General features: G+C 45.3%; 1 protein-coding gene across 5 annotated transcripts in view; it reads left to right on the forward strand.

Moving 5' to 3' along the window:
* The window catches only part of LOC147021132 (cystinosin-like), a 75,048-nt gene that overhangs the window by 20,669 nt on the left and 37,950 nt on the right, over positions 1 to 16,429 (forward strand). For 3 of the 5 annotated variants that reach the window (XM_085890935.1, XM_085890939.1, XM_085890934.1), the window contains exons 2-4: positions 8,263 to 8,326; positions 12,496 to 12,580; positions 12,866 to 12,969. In XM_085890935.1, coding sequence (XP_085747061.1) covers positions 8,263 to 8,326; positions 12,496 to 12,580; positions 12,866 to 12,969 — 253 coding nt within the window. Of the gene's footprint in view, positions 1 to 8,262; positions 8,327 to 8,623; positions 10,277 to 12,495; positions 12,581 to 12,865; positions 12,970 to 16,429 lie in introns of those variants that run through there. The other 2 variants (XM_085890937.1, XM_085890938.1) reach the window with 2 other exon arrangements.

Raw genomic sequence — 16,429 nt, forward strand, 5'->3', positions numbered from 1 at the left:
CATGTGCCGAGACGCTCTGTCAAGATAATGATGTCTGTGTCTGTCTGTAATATCACAATCGACATGCCATACATTACGGCCAGTGCTGCCGGAGCAGTTTGTGGATAAGGGTAAAGGTTATGTTGATTATACTGAATGGTTTACCAATGCCTTCCCACCAGTCGTAGCAGCAATTTTGGACAAGCGGACAGGGTGCCGTCAATGCCTCGTTGACTCTTCACAAAGAACACCAAGCATCTTTAACGCCTGCCACCAAACTGTAGCAGATGTGACACTCGGTTTAAGGCCCATCCGAGGAACGTTCCATTCCATCCTGCTCGAGCTCTTGCACATGCCTCAACCGTTTATTTTAAAAAAAAAACACGCTCATTGACACCGAGACACCAGAATGACAGTTTATAGCCTGTCTGAGATTGAGTTTCAGGGAGTGAGTGTGCATCCCTCTCAGGCTATGCTGTCACCCATAAACATCTATAGGTAAAGCTATAAACACAAAGGTGTGTCGGTGTCGGTGTCGGTGTCGGTGTCGGTGTCATGATTTATGGACCAATTTGTGAAGTTTTCTTGTTCTCAAAGTTTTGTTCCGAGGGCTCTTTTGAGGATCGTCACTGAGCCCCGGACAGCTTCCAACTGTAGTTTGTTTGTAGTAATATTCCCAGGGATGGTTTTTAAGATCTCTGGAAGGTTCTTTTTCATCATTCCCGTTGCTCCAATATAATTGACTTGTACAATTTCGCATCTTTTCAGATTCTGGGATCGTTTCGCTTCATTTTTGAGATCCTGGTATTTGGTCGTTTTCATGATTTCTGTGTTGTTTAGGCCAAAATCGCTCAGTCCTGACACCTCAATTAGCAATTCCTTATTTTCCTTTTTTGTACCCCAGTACTATACCTGGTCACAATGCTTTGTTTTCTGTGTTCATGCTCGATGGGATCATTAGGTCATACGTGAGCATTACTTCCTCGTTTTCAGTGACGACTTTCGTTTTATGTTTCCACAAGTTTTCTGGAACTAGGTTATTGAAGTTTTTTTTCAGATGTGCAAAGTGGATCACTTTACATACCTTGTTGTGCCTATGTGTGTACAGCTGCTCTGACATGAGTTTTTTTTTTCCATCCTGATAGGTGATCCTGATCCATGCACTGCCCTCACTCCACCACACCCCCAGGAATACTTCTGACTACGGCTTCCCCTCCACTCCTACCTCTTGTTTATATGTGTGTTGTACCGTCCACCAAACAGTGATGACTCCATTTACATCTCGCTCGCCAAAAACATGGACCAACTTCTATCCACTCATCCAAACTCTCTCTTCCTCATATGTGGCGACTTCAGTTGTCATCATGCCAGTTGGCTGGGTGTGCGTACCTCCCTCACCTGCCATGGCATTTCAACAAAATACCTCTGCGACTCATTGGGACTAACTCAATCTGTCAATTTCCTGACCTTGATCTTAGACAACGGTACTCCATCTCTTCTGGATTTGATTTTGACAAATTTCCCTGCAAACGTCTGCTGTTCTTCCTCGGCTCCAATCGGTTCATCTGACCACATGCTTGTTGAAGTAGACATCTCTCTGGCCAGTCTTCGAGAACCACCTCAGCGTCGACGAGTCTGGCATTTCACTCAGGCAGACTGGCAGGGACTTCAAGCTGCCATCAAACTTCTAGACTGGTCTCTTATTTCTCCTTCCTCCGACATCAACTCGTCCTGGGAATTCCTTCAAAGAAATTTGCTCTCTCTCATGCACAGATTTATCCCATCTCGTCTTCAGTTGTCCTACCCTTCCTCCTGCCCATGGTACACTGAATCTTGTGGCGAGGCAGTTGTCCTGAAACGACTTGCCTTCGCCTCATGGAAGGCAAATCAAATTGAAGACAATCTCAGCTCTTTACACAAAGCTCGCAACAAGTGGGTGTCTATCCTCAGGAGAGCTAGAAAACAACATCTTTCTCATCTCAAGTCTGAACTCTCAAACCTGTCTCCCTTCCCTTCCTCTATAAAACAGATCCTTTCCCCTATAGACCAATCAGCCTTCTCCCAATCATCAGCGAGGTGATGGAATCCATCATCGCTTCTGACCTCAAATCTTTCCTCTTCTCCAATGGCTTCATTTCCAATCATCAATTTGGATTCAGACCAGGTCACTCTACCATGGACAATGGACATGCTGCTTGTGCTTTCACAACAATGGATGGAGGTCCTCAATTCTAGACATGAGACCCGAGCCATCTCCCGAGACATATTGTGAGCTTTCGAGGCAGTCTGGCATCCCACTCTGCTCACCAAACTCTTCTTATGGTATCCGAGGTAATCTCCACTCATGGCTCACGGATTTTTTTCTCTCCTGTCACAGCCAATGCATGGCTCTTGATTGAATTGTCGCATTTCCTCTTCCCATCCAGGCTGGATTTCCTCAAGGCAGAGTTCTAGGCCCCATGTTTTTTTCTGGTTTTAATCAATGATCTCTCCGACTCTGGAAAATCGTCTTTATCTCTTTGTACAGCAGAGGGTAGAGTCATCAGCAATCTCTCATCCCTCTGATTGTCAGGCAGCAGCCTCTTCCCTCTCTGCAGATCTGGATAAAATTACCAGCTGATCAAAAATTGGAGTATGTCTTTCAATCCTGACAAATCTCACTCTCACTATATCTCTCTGAAAGGACCGTCTGGAACTCCCCCCCCCTCCCATCTACTGTCTCGTCAATCCTCTTGAATAAGTCCTTTCATCGAAGCTTTTGTGCCTCAGTATCTGCCATGATATTTCCTGGGAAAGCCACATCTCCAAGCTGGCCTCCAAAGCCAGTCACCGAGTGAGCATCCTCCATCATGCAAAGTCCTTCCTCGGCCCACCTGAGCTCCTGACCACATACAAAACTTTCATCCACAGCCTGATGGAGTACTGCTCTCCCCTCTGGGCTGGTGCTCTTGCCTCACACTTAGCTCGATTTCACGCTGTGGAAACCAAGGCTTTTACGATCATTGGTATCTGCCGCGATGAAGCTGAGCCATTGTGTCTCTCACTCTCTCACCGCAGGGAGGTCGATGGTTTTTCTGTCTTCTACCATCTCCTCTCCAGTCTTGCCCCCCCCTGCTCTGTATGTGCTCTGTCACCCCCCCCCCCCCACCATATTTCTGCAGGGTGCTCAAAGTCCGCCAAAAACCCACTTCTGGTGAAACTACCAAAATCAAGAATTGCTGTTCAACTTCATTCTTTCATTCCTCTCTTTTCCCACCCCTGGAGCAAACTCCCACACTCTTTTCAATCCCACTCTTCCCTCCAGGTCTTCAAAACAGCTGTTCACCACCATCTCTTATCTTCCCCCATCTAAAGCCGCGATCCTTTCTACCCTCATTAATGCAGCCCAAACCCACCTCCTTCAAATTCCCCGTTTTCCTTCCTGAAAGTCCCCGTCGTGTCCAACTTGCTTACCCCGTGTACCCCACCCAACCCCATCCCTCTCCCTTCCACAGATCTCCTAATGTCTCTGTTTCCTACTGTCTTATGTGTCCCTCTCACCCCTCTTGTCTCCAACTCCCTTTGTTATATGTTCTGCGTGTAAGTTATTATATGAGCCTTGATAATGTATACAAAAAAGTGGCTCGTACTTTCTGTTTCTACTTTGCAGAATCTACACCTGTAAAGCCATTGGCATCGTGTCCTTGGTTTTGGGTATTTATAATGATTCGTTCTCCATCTAATGGTTACTAATGTCAGGTCAGGTTTGATCTGTGACCTGCTACAGGTACCATGTAAACCTGTACTAACCTGTTCCATGGTCGGGTTGTCGGCGACTAAACCGTCTCCCCCACCAGGTTTTCTGGTGAGGGGGGTGTTTGGATATGGACACCCAGCAGGATTAAAAACAAAACCTGTCAAAGGGCAGAGGAGCTCCTTGTGAGCCAACGGCCATCCATATCTAGTGCCTAACTGTGTCTGCAGACGTCCTCCTGCAGTTGGGTTACTTCTTATTAGGAGGTTGGTGGCAGGATTTGCACTCCGGCCACCGTAAAACCCTTCATTCCGCAAAACGCAAAAAAATCTGAAAACCCACTCCGTGGGAGTACCTCCTGCACAGCTTCCCTTCGCAGGGCAGCTCACCGGATGACGGGATTGGGGCAAAGCCTTCGGGACCCCCAATCTTTGATAGGAGGGAAACCACGGGGTAACATCCCTGGGTCAGATTGCGGGAGAGTGTGTCGGAGTGGTGCTGAGGTGTCGTCCACCAGACAGCGGTCTCCTTGGGTTCACCTGAGGCGGTCCCTTCGGGTGGGTGCCTGGAATGTCCTATCCCTAAGAGAGGATGATCACCTGTCTCTGTTATCATCTGAGCTCAAGCGTTTGGACATCGGGATTGCAGCTCTCTCTGAGGTTCGGAGACCGGATTGCGGCGAGATAATTGTGGGTGGTTACACCTACTATTGGTCTGGTCGCTCTGATGGTTACCATACCCAAGGAGTTGCTGTAGCTGTGTCCAATAAGCTGACCCCAATGATAATTGAGGTAACACCGGTCAACGAGCGTATTATGAGATTAAGGATTCGTCACTCCTTAGGTGTCATTTCCCTGGTCTCTGTTTATGCTCCGACTGAGGCGAGTGATCTCACCGTGAAGGATGCATTCTACGCCACACTCGAGTCTGTGGTTGATCAGTGCCCCAGACGAGATACACTTCTAGTCTTGGGGGATTTCAATGCATCGACTGGAACTGATAGGGATGGTTATGAGGTGTGTGTTGGTCCCCATGGGTCAGGAACTATGAACCAGAATAGCACTAAGTTCCTTGACTTTGCAAGAAGTCATGGACTTAGGGTGGCTGGTTCATGGTTTCAGCGCCCACAAGCTCATCGCTGGACTTGGTATTCCAACGCTGGTGGTGTGGCAAAGGAGATTGACCATGTCCTCATTGACGGTCGTTGGAGGATGATCCAGAACTGCAGGGTCTACCGGAGTGCTCAGTTCCTCAATACTGACCACAGGCTTGTTGTAGCAACTCTAAAGCTGCACCTTAAATCCTGGAGAATGGTACCATCCCAGCCGAGGCTGGATGTTGCCAAGCTCAGGGATGAGAGAGTAGCTGATGAGTTTGCGAACAGGCTGAGTGGACACTTGGGGGGTCTGGGTGCTTTGGGGGGTCCTGAAGAGTTGTGGAGCGCCTTCAAGACCACCGTCCTTGATGTTGCCGGTGGATGTCTTGGAACTCACCGCAGGGCAAAGAAGAATTTTGTCTCTCAAGGGACACTGGATACCATTGACCAGAGTCGCAGGGCCAGGCTGAATGGCAGAGCTGAGCTGTTCAGGGAGCTGAGGCGTAAAACTGTACGTGCACTGAGGGTGGACAAGGAGGCCTATGTGCGAGGAATCTGTGAGGGAATCTGTGATTCTCGTCCCGCTTACAGGGGAATTCGCGCATTACGTTCATCCAAGCCCATCCCTCGGAGCACTGCAGTTCGAGCAGAGAGTGGTAGGCTCTTGACAGGAGTCTGAAGTGAAGGCCCGCTGGGCCGGTTACTTTGAGCGGTTGTACCAGGCTGATCCCCCAGCTGTCGAGTTGGACGTCAAGGGTGTTACAATCCCTGTTGCTGACCCTCGAATCAACTCTGGTCCACCTTCGCTTGTGGAAACACGGGCTGCGGTGAACCAGTTGAAACGGGGCAAAGCTCCAGGGATCTGTGGCATCCATGCCGAACTTCTCAAGGCTGGTGGAAATGCTGCACTCGTGTCGTTGCATGCAGTTTTGTGCTCTGCCTGGAACACAGGCATCATCCCAAATGACTGGAAGAGGGGCCTTGTTGGCCCTCTTTGGAAAGGGAAGGGTGATCGCCAAGACTGCAACAACTACCGAGGGGTGACGCTGCTCTCAGTGCCGGGCAAGGTCTTTGCTCGGATAATTCTTGATAGGGTTCGCCACCATCTGCTTGAGCACCAGCGTCCAGAGCAGTCAGGCTTTACACCAAAGAGGTCAATGATTGACCGTATCCTTGCCCTTCGTGTCCTCACCGAACACAGACGAGAGTTTCGGCAGGGGCTGCTTGCAGCCTATGTTGATCTCTGTAAAGCGTTCGATTCAGTGAATCGGGATGTCCTCTGGAGGATTCTTGGTCTTCATGGGGTGCCACCAAAACTGATCGATCTGATGTCTGAACTCTACTCTGGTACTGAGAGTGCTGTGAAGTGTGGTGGTACCACCTCTGACTTATTTCCAGTTGTTACTGGAGTTCGTCAGGGATGTGTACTTGTACCCACACTTTTCAGCACTTGTATGGACTGGATTTTAGGGAGGATGTCGGAGAGATCAAGTTGCGGTGCATCGTTTGGGAATGTCAAGATCTCGGACCTTGATTTTGCAGATGATGCAGTCATCTTTGCGGAGACTTTAGACATCCTCTTGGGGGCCCTCGAGGTGCTGAATGAGGAGTCGGAGCCGTTGGGATTACGGGTTTCTTGGGTCAAAACTAAGATCCAGGCTTTCGGTGACATCTTGGATGCTGCTGTCCTGTCTGTGTCTGTTTGTGGTGAGGATGTTGAGGTCGTGGAGAGATTCACTTACCTTGGCAGTGATATTCATGTCTCTGCTGGCTGCGAGTCAGAGGTCAATAGACGTCTGGGTCGGGCCTGGGGAGTCATGGATTCACTGGATCATGGGGTGTGGCGCTGCCGGTACCTGTGCGGGAGGACGAAAGTCCGAGTCTTCAGGTCCTTGGTACTTCCAGTCTTGCTCTATGGGTGCGAGACTTGGACTCTGACCAAGGATCTGAGACGGAGACTTAATTCCTTTGGTACCAGGTGTCTTCGGAGAATCCTTGGCTATTGCTGGTCGGATTTTGTGTCCAACGAGCGGTTGCCGAGAGAGACTCTGATGAGATTTGTTACCTGCATAGTCCGTGAGCGTCAGTTGCGGCTGTATGGACATGTGGCTCGTTTTCCTGACGCTGATCCTGCTCACCAGATTCTCTCAGCGAGGGAGTCTCATGAGTGGAGGAGGCCAGTGGGCCGACCACGTGCCTCATTGATTGCAACAGGTTGACCATCATCTCAAGGAGATGGGGATGGGCCTGGCATCTGCCTGGGGGATGGCCAGACGGAGGCCCCTGGAGTACCGGCGGAAAGTGGACGCAGCGACGCGCTGTTCTGGCACATGCTCCCATACCTGACCTGACCTGTTCTCCATCTCAATTGAGCTGACCTCTACTTAGTCTTTCCAAAGAGGCATCTTTGTCTGTCCCCTATCTGTCCAACTTGTTTTATTGTTTTTTTTTAATGAATATCTTCCTGCTCTTTTATTGTTTTCCCAGTTGTTGGTGTATATCTGTTGATATTTTGTTTTATATTTTTCTTTTGTCTTTTTTTGCAATTGTTGGGGCTGTATTTGTTGCTGTTTCGGTTTCAGATGTGACAGCTTCCATTTGCACCTGTTTTTGTAAATATTTTGACAGGTGGGTTGGGAATACCTTCTCTGATTTGCTCTCTTCTTGCTTGCTAAAAAATTGGATTCAGTAGTCTGTGAACTTTACACATATTCAGCAATCCTAGAGTTGTCATTCTGTGGCATTTGGTTGAACTCCGTCAGGCCACAACCGACCTCCTCATCTCGACAGGTACATTCTCCGGATGCATCGATTTATGTAAAACATTTTGTGGATGTTGAGGAGCTTCCTTGTTTTGATATCTAGTTTATTGATTTCTGATTGTGGCCGGTTTATTATTCTTCAGCTGCACCGGGAATACTGGTATTGCTAGTTAATAATATTGCTATTCTCTAGTTGAGACATGTTTTCCACGCAGGTATTGTTTGGTAATTGTTTTCCGCATTTGTTTGTGACATATTTGATGGCCCTCTTCTACCCCCAAGGTATTTGTAAGATGCTTCATTGTCTTGCTCCTGTATTGTTGTATCTCGGTCGTTTTTTTATGTTGTCCGTGTTTGTTGGTCTACCTTGTACCAATGTGCACTTGGCACACTTATCTCGGCCCAATTCCATTTGGATGTCGTCGGAGCACCGTTTCACGAATTTCAGTTCTGCCAATTCTTCGTCATTTGGTGCAAAGAGTTTTAAATCATTCATGTAAGGTAGATGTGTCACCTTTCTTGTGTCTTTGGACATTCCTTTATTTGATGTCATGGTGTAGCTATGTCCCTGCTATTTGATGAGGTTTCTCAGTGGGTCCAGGGCCATGTGAAAGTGTGTGCATGCGGGTGCGCACCTACCTTGTGTGTTGGGTTTGCTCACACATCCCATGTGTGTTGTGTGTGAGTTACAGAGGTTCCACCAAGGCTGTTGTTTCTGCAGCTCGGAGCTCGTGAAAAGGTGTCTCTGGAGGCCAGGTGAAGTCAACATGCTGGTCTTTTCGCTCAACAATATACATGTTCTAAAGATTCCTCATGAACTGGACAATTTTGATGATGTTTTGATAATCCTTTAGTAACAACCAAGTCATGTATGTATGTATATATATATATATATATATGTATGTATATATATATATGTATATATATATATATATATATATATATATATATATATATATATATATATATATACACTCGTATACGTACCCATGGGAGGTATCATGTACCAATAACCTATGGCAACAGTCAAAAGCCATGTGTAATTGTCGTCTTAATCGTTGTTTTAATTATGCTGAGGCGGAACCTTGCCATTTTGTGACGTGCTCCATAAAAATACAATATCTATTAGATGGTTATACAACCACAATCTGAAGGCACTGATATTCTATGTACGATATTCTTCAATCCTTTCATGACTGATTTCCCCAATCTTGGCAGTGGTGCAGAAAATGAATACCCTGGACCACGTACTCATTTCTATTGGTGGAACATTCTGATATTTCCCAAGTTTGGCAATGGACCAAACTTCCCAGAATACTTGTATCCCACTACTAGCAAAATAGACACAAGGATTTCACTTTTGTTAAACTTGGATGCCTACTAACCCTAACCTGAACCCTAACTTTGTGATTCTGATGTGTCGGTGCTGCCGAAGCAGTTTCTTCGCTAAGGTTATCCTGGGTGGTTTACCGTTGCCTTCCCAGCAGTAGCTTAGGTAAGAATTTTGAATTTGTTCATGGTGCCCGCGATGGCTCGCCTAATATTCACGAAGGACACCGTGGTATCTTTGACATCCACCAATTAATGCTTGCAGACGGGACACCCAGTTTAACGCCCATCCAAGGGATGGCACACAAATTGATGAATCGCCCTGCGTGGGAAACACCGGGATGGCAGTTTAGAGCTTGGTCGGAATTCAAACCCAGGTTAGACACCTTTAGAGGCAAGGTTGTGTACGTCTAGGCTATCCTGCCAGTCATATAATAATCAAATGGAAGACCAAATACTGCATTAGAGTCATCAGAAGGATCCTAGATAGGATTCGGGTTTCAGCCGCTACTCTACAACCTTCAAACCCATCCAGGCACAGAAAACGTTCTGCAAGAATTCACTTCTCCCTAAACAGCTAAAGAGTATAATAGATAAAGGAAAAGCAAAAGTAAGAATTTGAATGAATAAAGTGCAATGTGAAAAATTTGAAAGAAGTGTTATTGAAACAAAGAACAAAGATGTCGGGAAGAACCCGGGTAGATAGAACTTGTGCAACATTCAAAAAAAATTACACGGAAAATAAAATAAAATTAATATCTCAGTTGGTGTTGTTTAACATTTCCTTTTGTTTTTAATCATCAGACAAAGGGAAACCGATCCCACCTTCATCTCAGATTTCCAGGTTTCACTGCATGCCACCTTTGAATCGGGCACATCAGATTTTATTGTTATTTTTATTTTTTTAAGCCTGGTGTTGGCTTAGCGGTTGAGATGGTTGGCTTCAGATCTTGCAGTCCTGAGTTTGAGTCCCTGTCCTGCCATTAAGTAACACCAGGTGGGGTTGACTCAGCTTATCATCCTTGCGAGGTCGTCAAAATGAGTACCAGCTGACTGGAAACAGGGGGCACTGCATCAGCGGCACAGCCGTGCTCCCAGCAATGATGCAACCAGCAGCCACAGGTTACAAACGAAATGATACCCCACTCCTTTTGATCATTATATCTTCTTCTCACATTAACTCTTGATTTATAGCTTTTCTAACTTCTTTATAATCCACTCCAGACTTTCTCATCACCTTTCTCAACCTTCTTTTCACCCAACCCGTTATTTCACATCATACCAAATCTGTAGGTTTTGGAAGTCCCAACCAAGAGAAAAACAACTCGTTTTCATTTTGGCATCTTTATTTATTTTAACAACCAATACGTTTACCTGGTAAGTAACCTTGAACACAAAAAAAATGATTTTCTTGAAACTACTGACCTCTTCTTGCTGCCATTTATGTATTGGGAATATACGAAGGATGAATATTGTAAACCCCTCCCAATCTTCCAGTTGATAAATCGGTTTTTGTATCCCCTTCGTAACTACATACATTTTTTTTTGGGGGGGGGGTTCTCTAACCCCCAATTATACTGTTGCGGTCATGGGTACTGAGACACCAGCTTGTCACTCAGGGGGATTAATCCCCAGTTGTCCGCAGTAGAGCTGGACCTGGAGCCACCGCCCACAATTAACGTTGTGGTATGGTGGCATGTTTTAAAACCATGAACGCCACCCAGTCAACCACGAGTTCCAGTGTCCGCCGTCTAATTATTCCGTTTAACTAGAGGTCACGTGGTTACCTGAGCGAGGAGCACGCCCTCGGCAAAGCACCAATGTTATCTGATTAGATTTTAATTATGGCGGCCGAGTGTTTTAACCGCTGGTGTGTGTCGACGATTTTTGGTCAAATCTGTGGTAATTACCTCCCAGTCTATCTCTATTCGAACAATGCTCGACCAATGGAAGCAAAGGACAAACACGGACAGGTTGGAAATCGACAAATAATTTATTAATAATAAAATAAATAAAAAGAACTTTTTATTTGCTGAAGTAAATAAAGAATTTCAAAGCAAAATCAATCAAATTGCGAGGAAAGAGATAAAGAGCAGAAGCTTAACGAGGGTTGACTTACAGCTAAACACAGACGTGGGTAACCAGCAGATCATTCATTGTGGGGGGCGGGGGGGGAGAAAATCGTCTCACTCACCAGAAAGTCGTCCGTGAAGCAAAAACGTTCTGACATGTGTGCGTGCGTGTCACGTCCGTCACCAGCACCCAACTTTGTCGTACAGCCTCTCGCGGGGCAGCCTTGAACGTCAGTCCACACGCTCGCTTGCCGAAGCTCTGGGCAGGACGAACCGTCTCGCAGTTGGCGCTGGTCAGACACCCACACGCGCGCTTCCTTCTCCTCTTTTGCGTGCCTACACCCGCTTCTTTCTCGCTTCTCTCTCGTACCTCTTTCTTTCACGCTTTTTTATTATCTCGGAACGTATCGCTTTCAATTTCCCCCCACTCTCAAAACTTATCTCCTCACAGAATGTCTCTCTCGCTTCAGAACGTCCCTCTTTCGCCTTTTCCTCACAGAACGCCTTTTTATATCTTCGGGGCATCTCTACGGGGTGCTGTCCGCCCCAAGCTCACCCCACCCCACTGGGGCACGGTTACCATGACGACCCGTGCGCTCTCAAAAAAGGCGGGCTTCAGAGCTCATGAAAGAAATGTGTGTGAACGTGTCTGTCGTAAAGAAAAAAAATCTTCCCATAAGAGAGGGGATCTATCCTTTACCCTTCTCAACGCATCACATTTAAGATCCCACTAGACATGGGGATGGGGCTAATCTGAACATGCATTGAAGGAAATAACCGTCTGAGGACCTGGATGTGTGAATGCCTTCATCAGACCGGATTCTGAAATCCGTAACAATACTTTACACTCTGTGTACAAAACATGAGGAACAAAACAAAAACTGCAACAATATTCTCCCTTATGAGACTGAAATAAACTTTCTCAACCTCGAGCGAAATCAAACTCGCCGATGTACCGATCGAGGACAGCTTGTTCTTGTTCTTTCCTCGTTTTTTAACGTCCATCCGAGGGAGGCACACACATTGACAAATCGCCGTGCTGTGAAACACCAGGATGACAGTTTATAACTCGGCTAGGGATTCAAATCCAGGCTAGACAGCTGAGCGGTGAGTGTGCTTACCTTTCGGGCCTAGGCTATCCTGCCAGCTCCTCTGTTATACTGAACTGAACCAGTCATTGCAGCCCTGAGATAAAAATTGGTTCAAAAGGTCCAAATGTATTTTTTGAACGATTGAAATTGGATTTCATATTTTGTCCAACCTGAATAAATGTGCCATTGTGAGTGGCATCGTTAGGTTTGACAAGTTAAATGCAGGAAATGCGTGGAATTACAAACTTTTTGCAAAGTTAATAAGCCCCATTAGTTAACCCCATCAGCGATGAACCTTGTGTCCTGTGATAAAATCGCGACCGAGAGTCGAACAATTGTCCAAAGCCCTGACATTCGATGTCCCTGTAATGCTATTTATTCATTACACAGCATTGTGCATCTTTTTCACTTCCTATCATGCCGCCTCCTTTAGCGGACAGTTGAACAGCCCAACCGTGGTCACTACTGATGTTTTCCAAAGGCAGCTTCATTCCACCATCGTTCGAGTTCCACATGAGGTACATGGGCCACAACATATGAATCGAACATATTACGGCACTTTCGCTCAGGGAGATAATTGTGAAATTGAGGGTGGCTCGATGTCTGATTGAGGTCTTGTTCTTTAAGGTTCTTCCATCTCTTGGGTTGACTTCAGCTCTGCTATCGTGGGAAATTTATTTTTTTTCTGATATGCCTTCAGCAGAAATCCTTTTTGGCTCAGCTGGAGTAATTTTTACATATTTGCATTATCTATTGCATTGGTGTGTTTATCACTCCCCCGCCCTCGACCCCCTCCTCCCCAGGTAATGGTTGGACCTGGACTAGTCTTAAAAGTGGAGTTCCAAGCAGAAGCTTTGTCTGTTGGTCGAGTCTTGGTTAAGGTTACCAGCTCATCCTCACAGATCAGGTGTGTTGAAATGGATCCATCAGGTGTGACTACCACATCGCTCACTGGTTTCATCGGGGACGATGCGCCTTTTTGGCAAGGATCGGTGCACTATTGATAAGCTTTATTACAATTCTGAATCAAAAAAAATTTCTTTCAGGTAAACCGGTTGCTGCAACACTGAATAAAAGGCAAAGTCATTGTGTTATATATGCCGCTAAATAGAAAATAAGCAATTCTGACATTTAAACAAAAAAGCTGTTCCTGAAAAAGTTACGTGAAGCAGTTACTTGGCAAACAATCATGGACAGGTTGCCACTCCGACACAGAAAGTCAGGAATTTGTAATTTGTTCAAGCAGCCAGTGACAGCTTGCCTACTATTCGCAAAGGACAGTGTCGGATTTTTTTTTTCAATTTATTACGTCCACCAACGGCTGTTGGTGGACAGGACGCCCGGTTTAACGTCCATCTGAGGAACGGCACGCACATTGATGAACCATCGGGATGACAGTTTATAGCTCGGCTGAGATTCGAACCCAGGCTAGATGACTTGAAGGCGAGTGTGCCTACCTCTAGGCTATCCTGCTGACCCTCTGATAAGATACAGTGTTCAAAGTCCATTGTGACTGTTATATCACTGAATAAAAAATAATCTTAAGGTCACATCGGAATTTGGACATATATAATCTGGAGGATAATATTTTACATCAATAAAATTGAGGGAATTATTAGATACTAGCAGAGTACCTTGCCTTATGTATGATCTTGTTCCAAACATGCAACACGTTCTTCTGATGAATACCTTTGTTTGGGTGGTGTATCGGCAACTGACAGCTCTGCATAGGCAAAAACAAACAAACAACCAAACGCATCCCGGCTTACATGCATGAAGCAAAAACGTACCTGCTTATAATTCAAAACACCTCACTGTACTGGAAAACGTGGGGACATGAACACTGTACTGTAAATGGTGGAGACTTGTAATACTGTTCCCTACCTGGACGTGGCGCTACACGATACACATTTGCATGGAGAATTTGCATATCCTCCCTCTTCAAATAATCTTCAAACTTTTTATTTCACTTTTCAACATTATAGTCCTCGGTTTATCTTTTTAGCTCACCTGGAACGTAATTCCGGGGGATGTTATGTGACGGCGCGTCATCTGTCCATTCGCACATGCTTGCAACTTCTTCTCTGAAACTACACATTTGATTTTGATGAAACTTTACCATAATGTTCATAACCGTGTATGTGCCAAAGTTTGTTAATTGCATTAAAAAAAATCGCGGTCTGAGGGGGTCGACGAAGGAGTTTACGGGGGGGGAGGGGGGGTCACTTCCCCCCACAAAGAGTTATTTGCTTCGCAGAAACGATACACACAATTTTGATGGAACTTGACCTCAACCTTCATCACCCGTCATGTACCAAAGATTCTTCACACCATTAAAAAAAATTGGGTTCTACTGGGGGGTAGCCCCTCAAAATATGTATTTTCTTTGTTTTCTGAAACCACACAAACAACTTCGATGAAACTTGAGCACAACCTTTATCACCTGTGATGTACCAAGGTTTGTTCATGGCATAAAAAAAAAATCCATGGGTATGTACTTTCTACTCCATTATATATTTTTGTGGGTCATCCATGCCTACCAGTGGTTGCCTGGTTATCTTATCCAGTCACTACCAGATGAGCACCCAGCAGTATTGCCCCAGTGTTTTTTTTATTTTATTTTGTTGTTATTCAGGCTGTGGATGACATTTTCACATTAATATAATCTTTGGAGAGATGTTTCTCATTAACAGGTCAGATTTTCTTGGAAAACTAACAAATCATCCTTGAATACGATTCTGAGACATTGGAGTGCTTGAAAAACTAAAAGGCACTCAGTCGAGCACATACCTCCACCAGACTGAACAGTTTACATTTTGTATACCACTGATAGGCTGGAACTGAATCTGGACCTGAACCAAAACCTAATCAACTTGTTCTTGTTCCCTCACCAACTCATCCACCATGATTTGTCATAATTTGGGCACAACATTTTGAGACATCGTGCTCTATATCGGTTTTTGGTCCCATCTCTCACTGATGAAGAATCACTTAAAAAATTCTAGTAGCCGGATCTGTATCCAGATCTTCACCAAAATCTTATCAGTTCGTCCTTGCCACACACCCAACCTGTCCACCAAATTTCGTCTGAATCTGTCAATAACTTCTTGAGATATCCTGCTCACAGACAAACAAACGAACAGGAGTGAAAAAATAACCACCGTCCACCTTCGGTGGTGGAGGTAATGAGGTCACATTGTGCCATTTTATATTTAATACAGTCCCAGTAATACTGCGATTTTTGAATTTTTTTTTTGTACACGTGATTGAGGTTCATGGAAGAGCCAGAGTAGAATGGAACGGAACCAATTGGAAAGGGGGAAACACCGACAGCAGAGTAGAAGTGAGAGTGAGATCTAGGGGAGGGGAAGAAGGACACATGGGGGTGAGCAAGCAGTACTCAAGCTGAATGAACCACAGCAAGAACAAGCTCAAATGAGCTAAGATCCTCGTCGTCTTAATGATGACGTCATAAAAACGAATATGACGTCATTGTGATGTATCAGGTTTGCGATAAATTATCTGTGCTAATGCCCGGCTTGATTCCCGCAAACAAAATTTAAACAGCTTGCCTAGTTTCGGAGATAATGGTACAGGCGATTTCCATTAGCGGCGATATTATGACGTCAACTTTTTTTCTTGGAAGAATTTCCAAAATCGGAGATGGTTACTGCCTGCGCGTGGGTTTTCTGCATATACATGGCAAGTTTCAGGAAGTTTTGATGAAAACTGTAGGCTGTGAAACAATAAAGTCCACAAGAAGATGAAGAACAACAACGTGAGTAAGACTTAGAGATCCTCCATGAGGATCTAAAAAGCCAAAAAAAAAAAGGCGGAAGTCAGGATGAAAGAGAAGAGAAACAAAAAGAGGTGAGGTGAGGTGGTGGAGGCAGCATAATACAGAGGGCACAAACATGTCTGGGATGTGATGGTAACAGGCCTCGACTCTCAGCTTTGTCATGGGAGATCTCAATGATTTTAGGATCTCACTTGTCTTTTTACTTTGTCAAAGCGAATTTACATTTTTCCATCTTTACAATCACTGAATTAATTCGTCCTTTAGTACTTAATTTATTTTCATTTACACAGTATTGTGTAATCCCTCGCTCGATGTACCTACTCTCTCGTGCCTATTTGCTCTTGGACATGTTTTCTCACCTGAGAAGGTGAAGTTTCAACCGTCGACTCTGCAATAGGTCTGGATGGTGGCATTAGCATACCACCTGCCCTAACAATGATCTGTTTTGCTGCTCTTGCACATCTTCTTTCTGCTCTGTTCACCCAATCATTTGCTCTAGGTCACATTCCATCGACTTGAAAGATGGCTAATATCACTGCAATACGTAGACATGGCGCAATTACAAATC

Source organism: Eptatretus burgeri, chromosome 8 (genome assembly GCF_056783735.1).
Source record: "Eptatretus burgeri isolate ZD-2024b chromosome 8, Ebu_testis_v1, whole genome shotgun sequence".
Taxonomy (NCBI): Eukaryota; Metazoa; Chordata; class Myxini; order Myxiniformes; family Myxinidae; genus Eptatretus; species Eptatretus burgeri.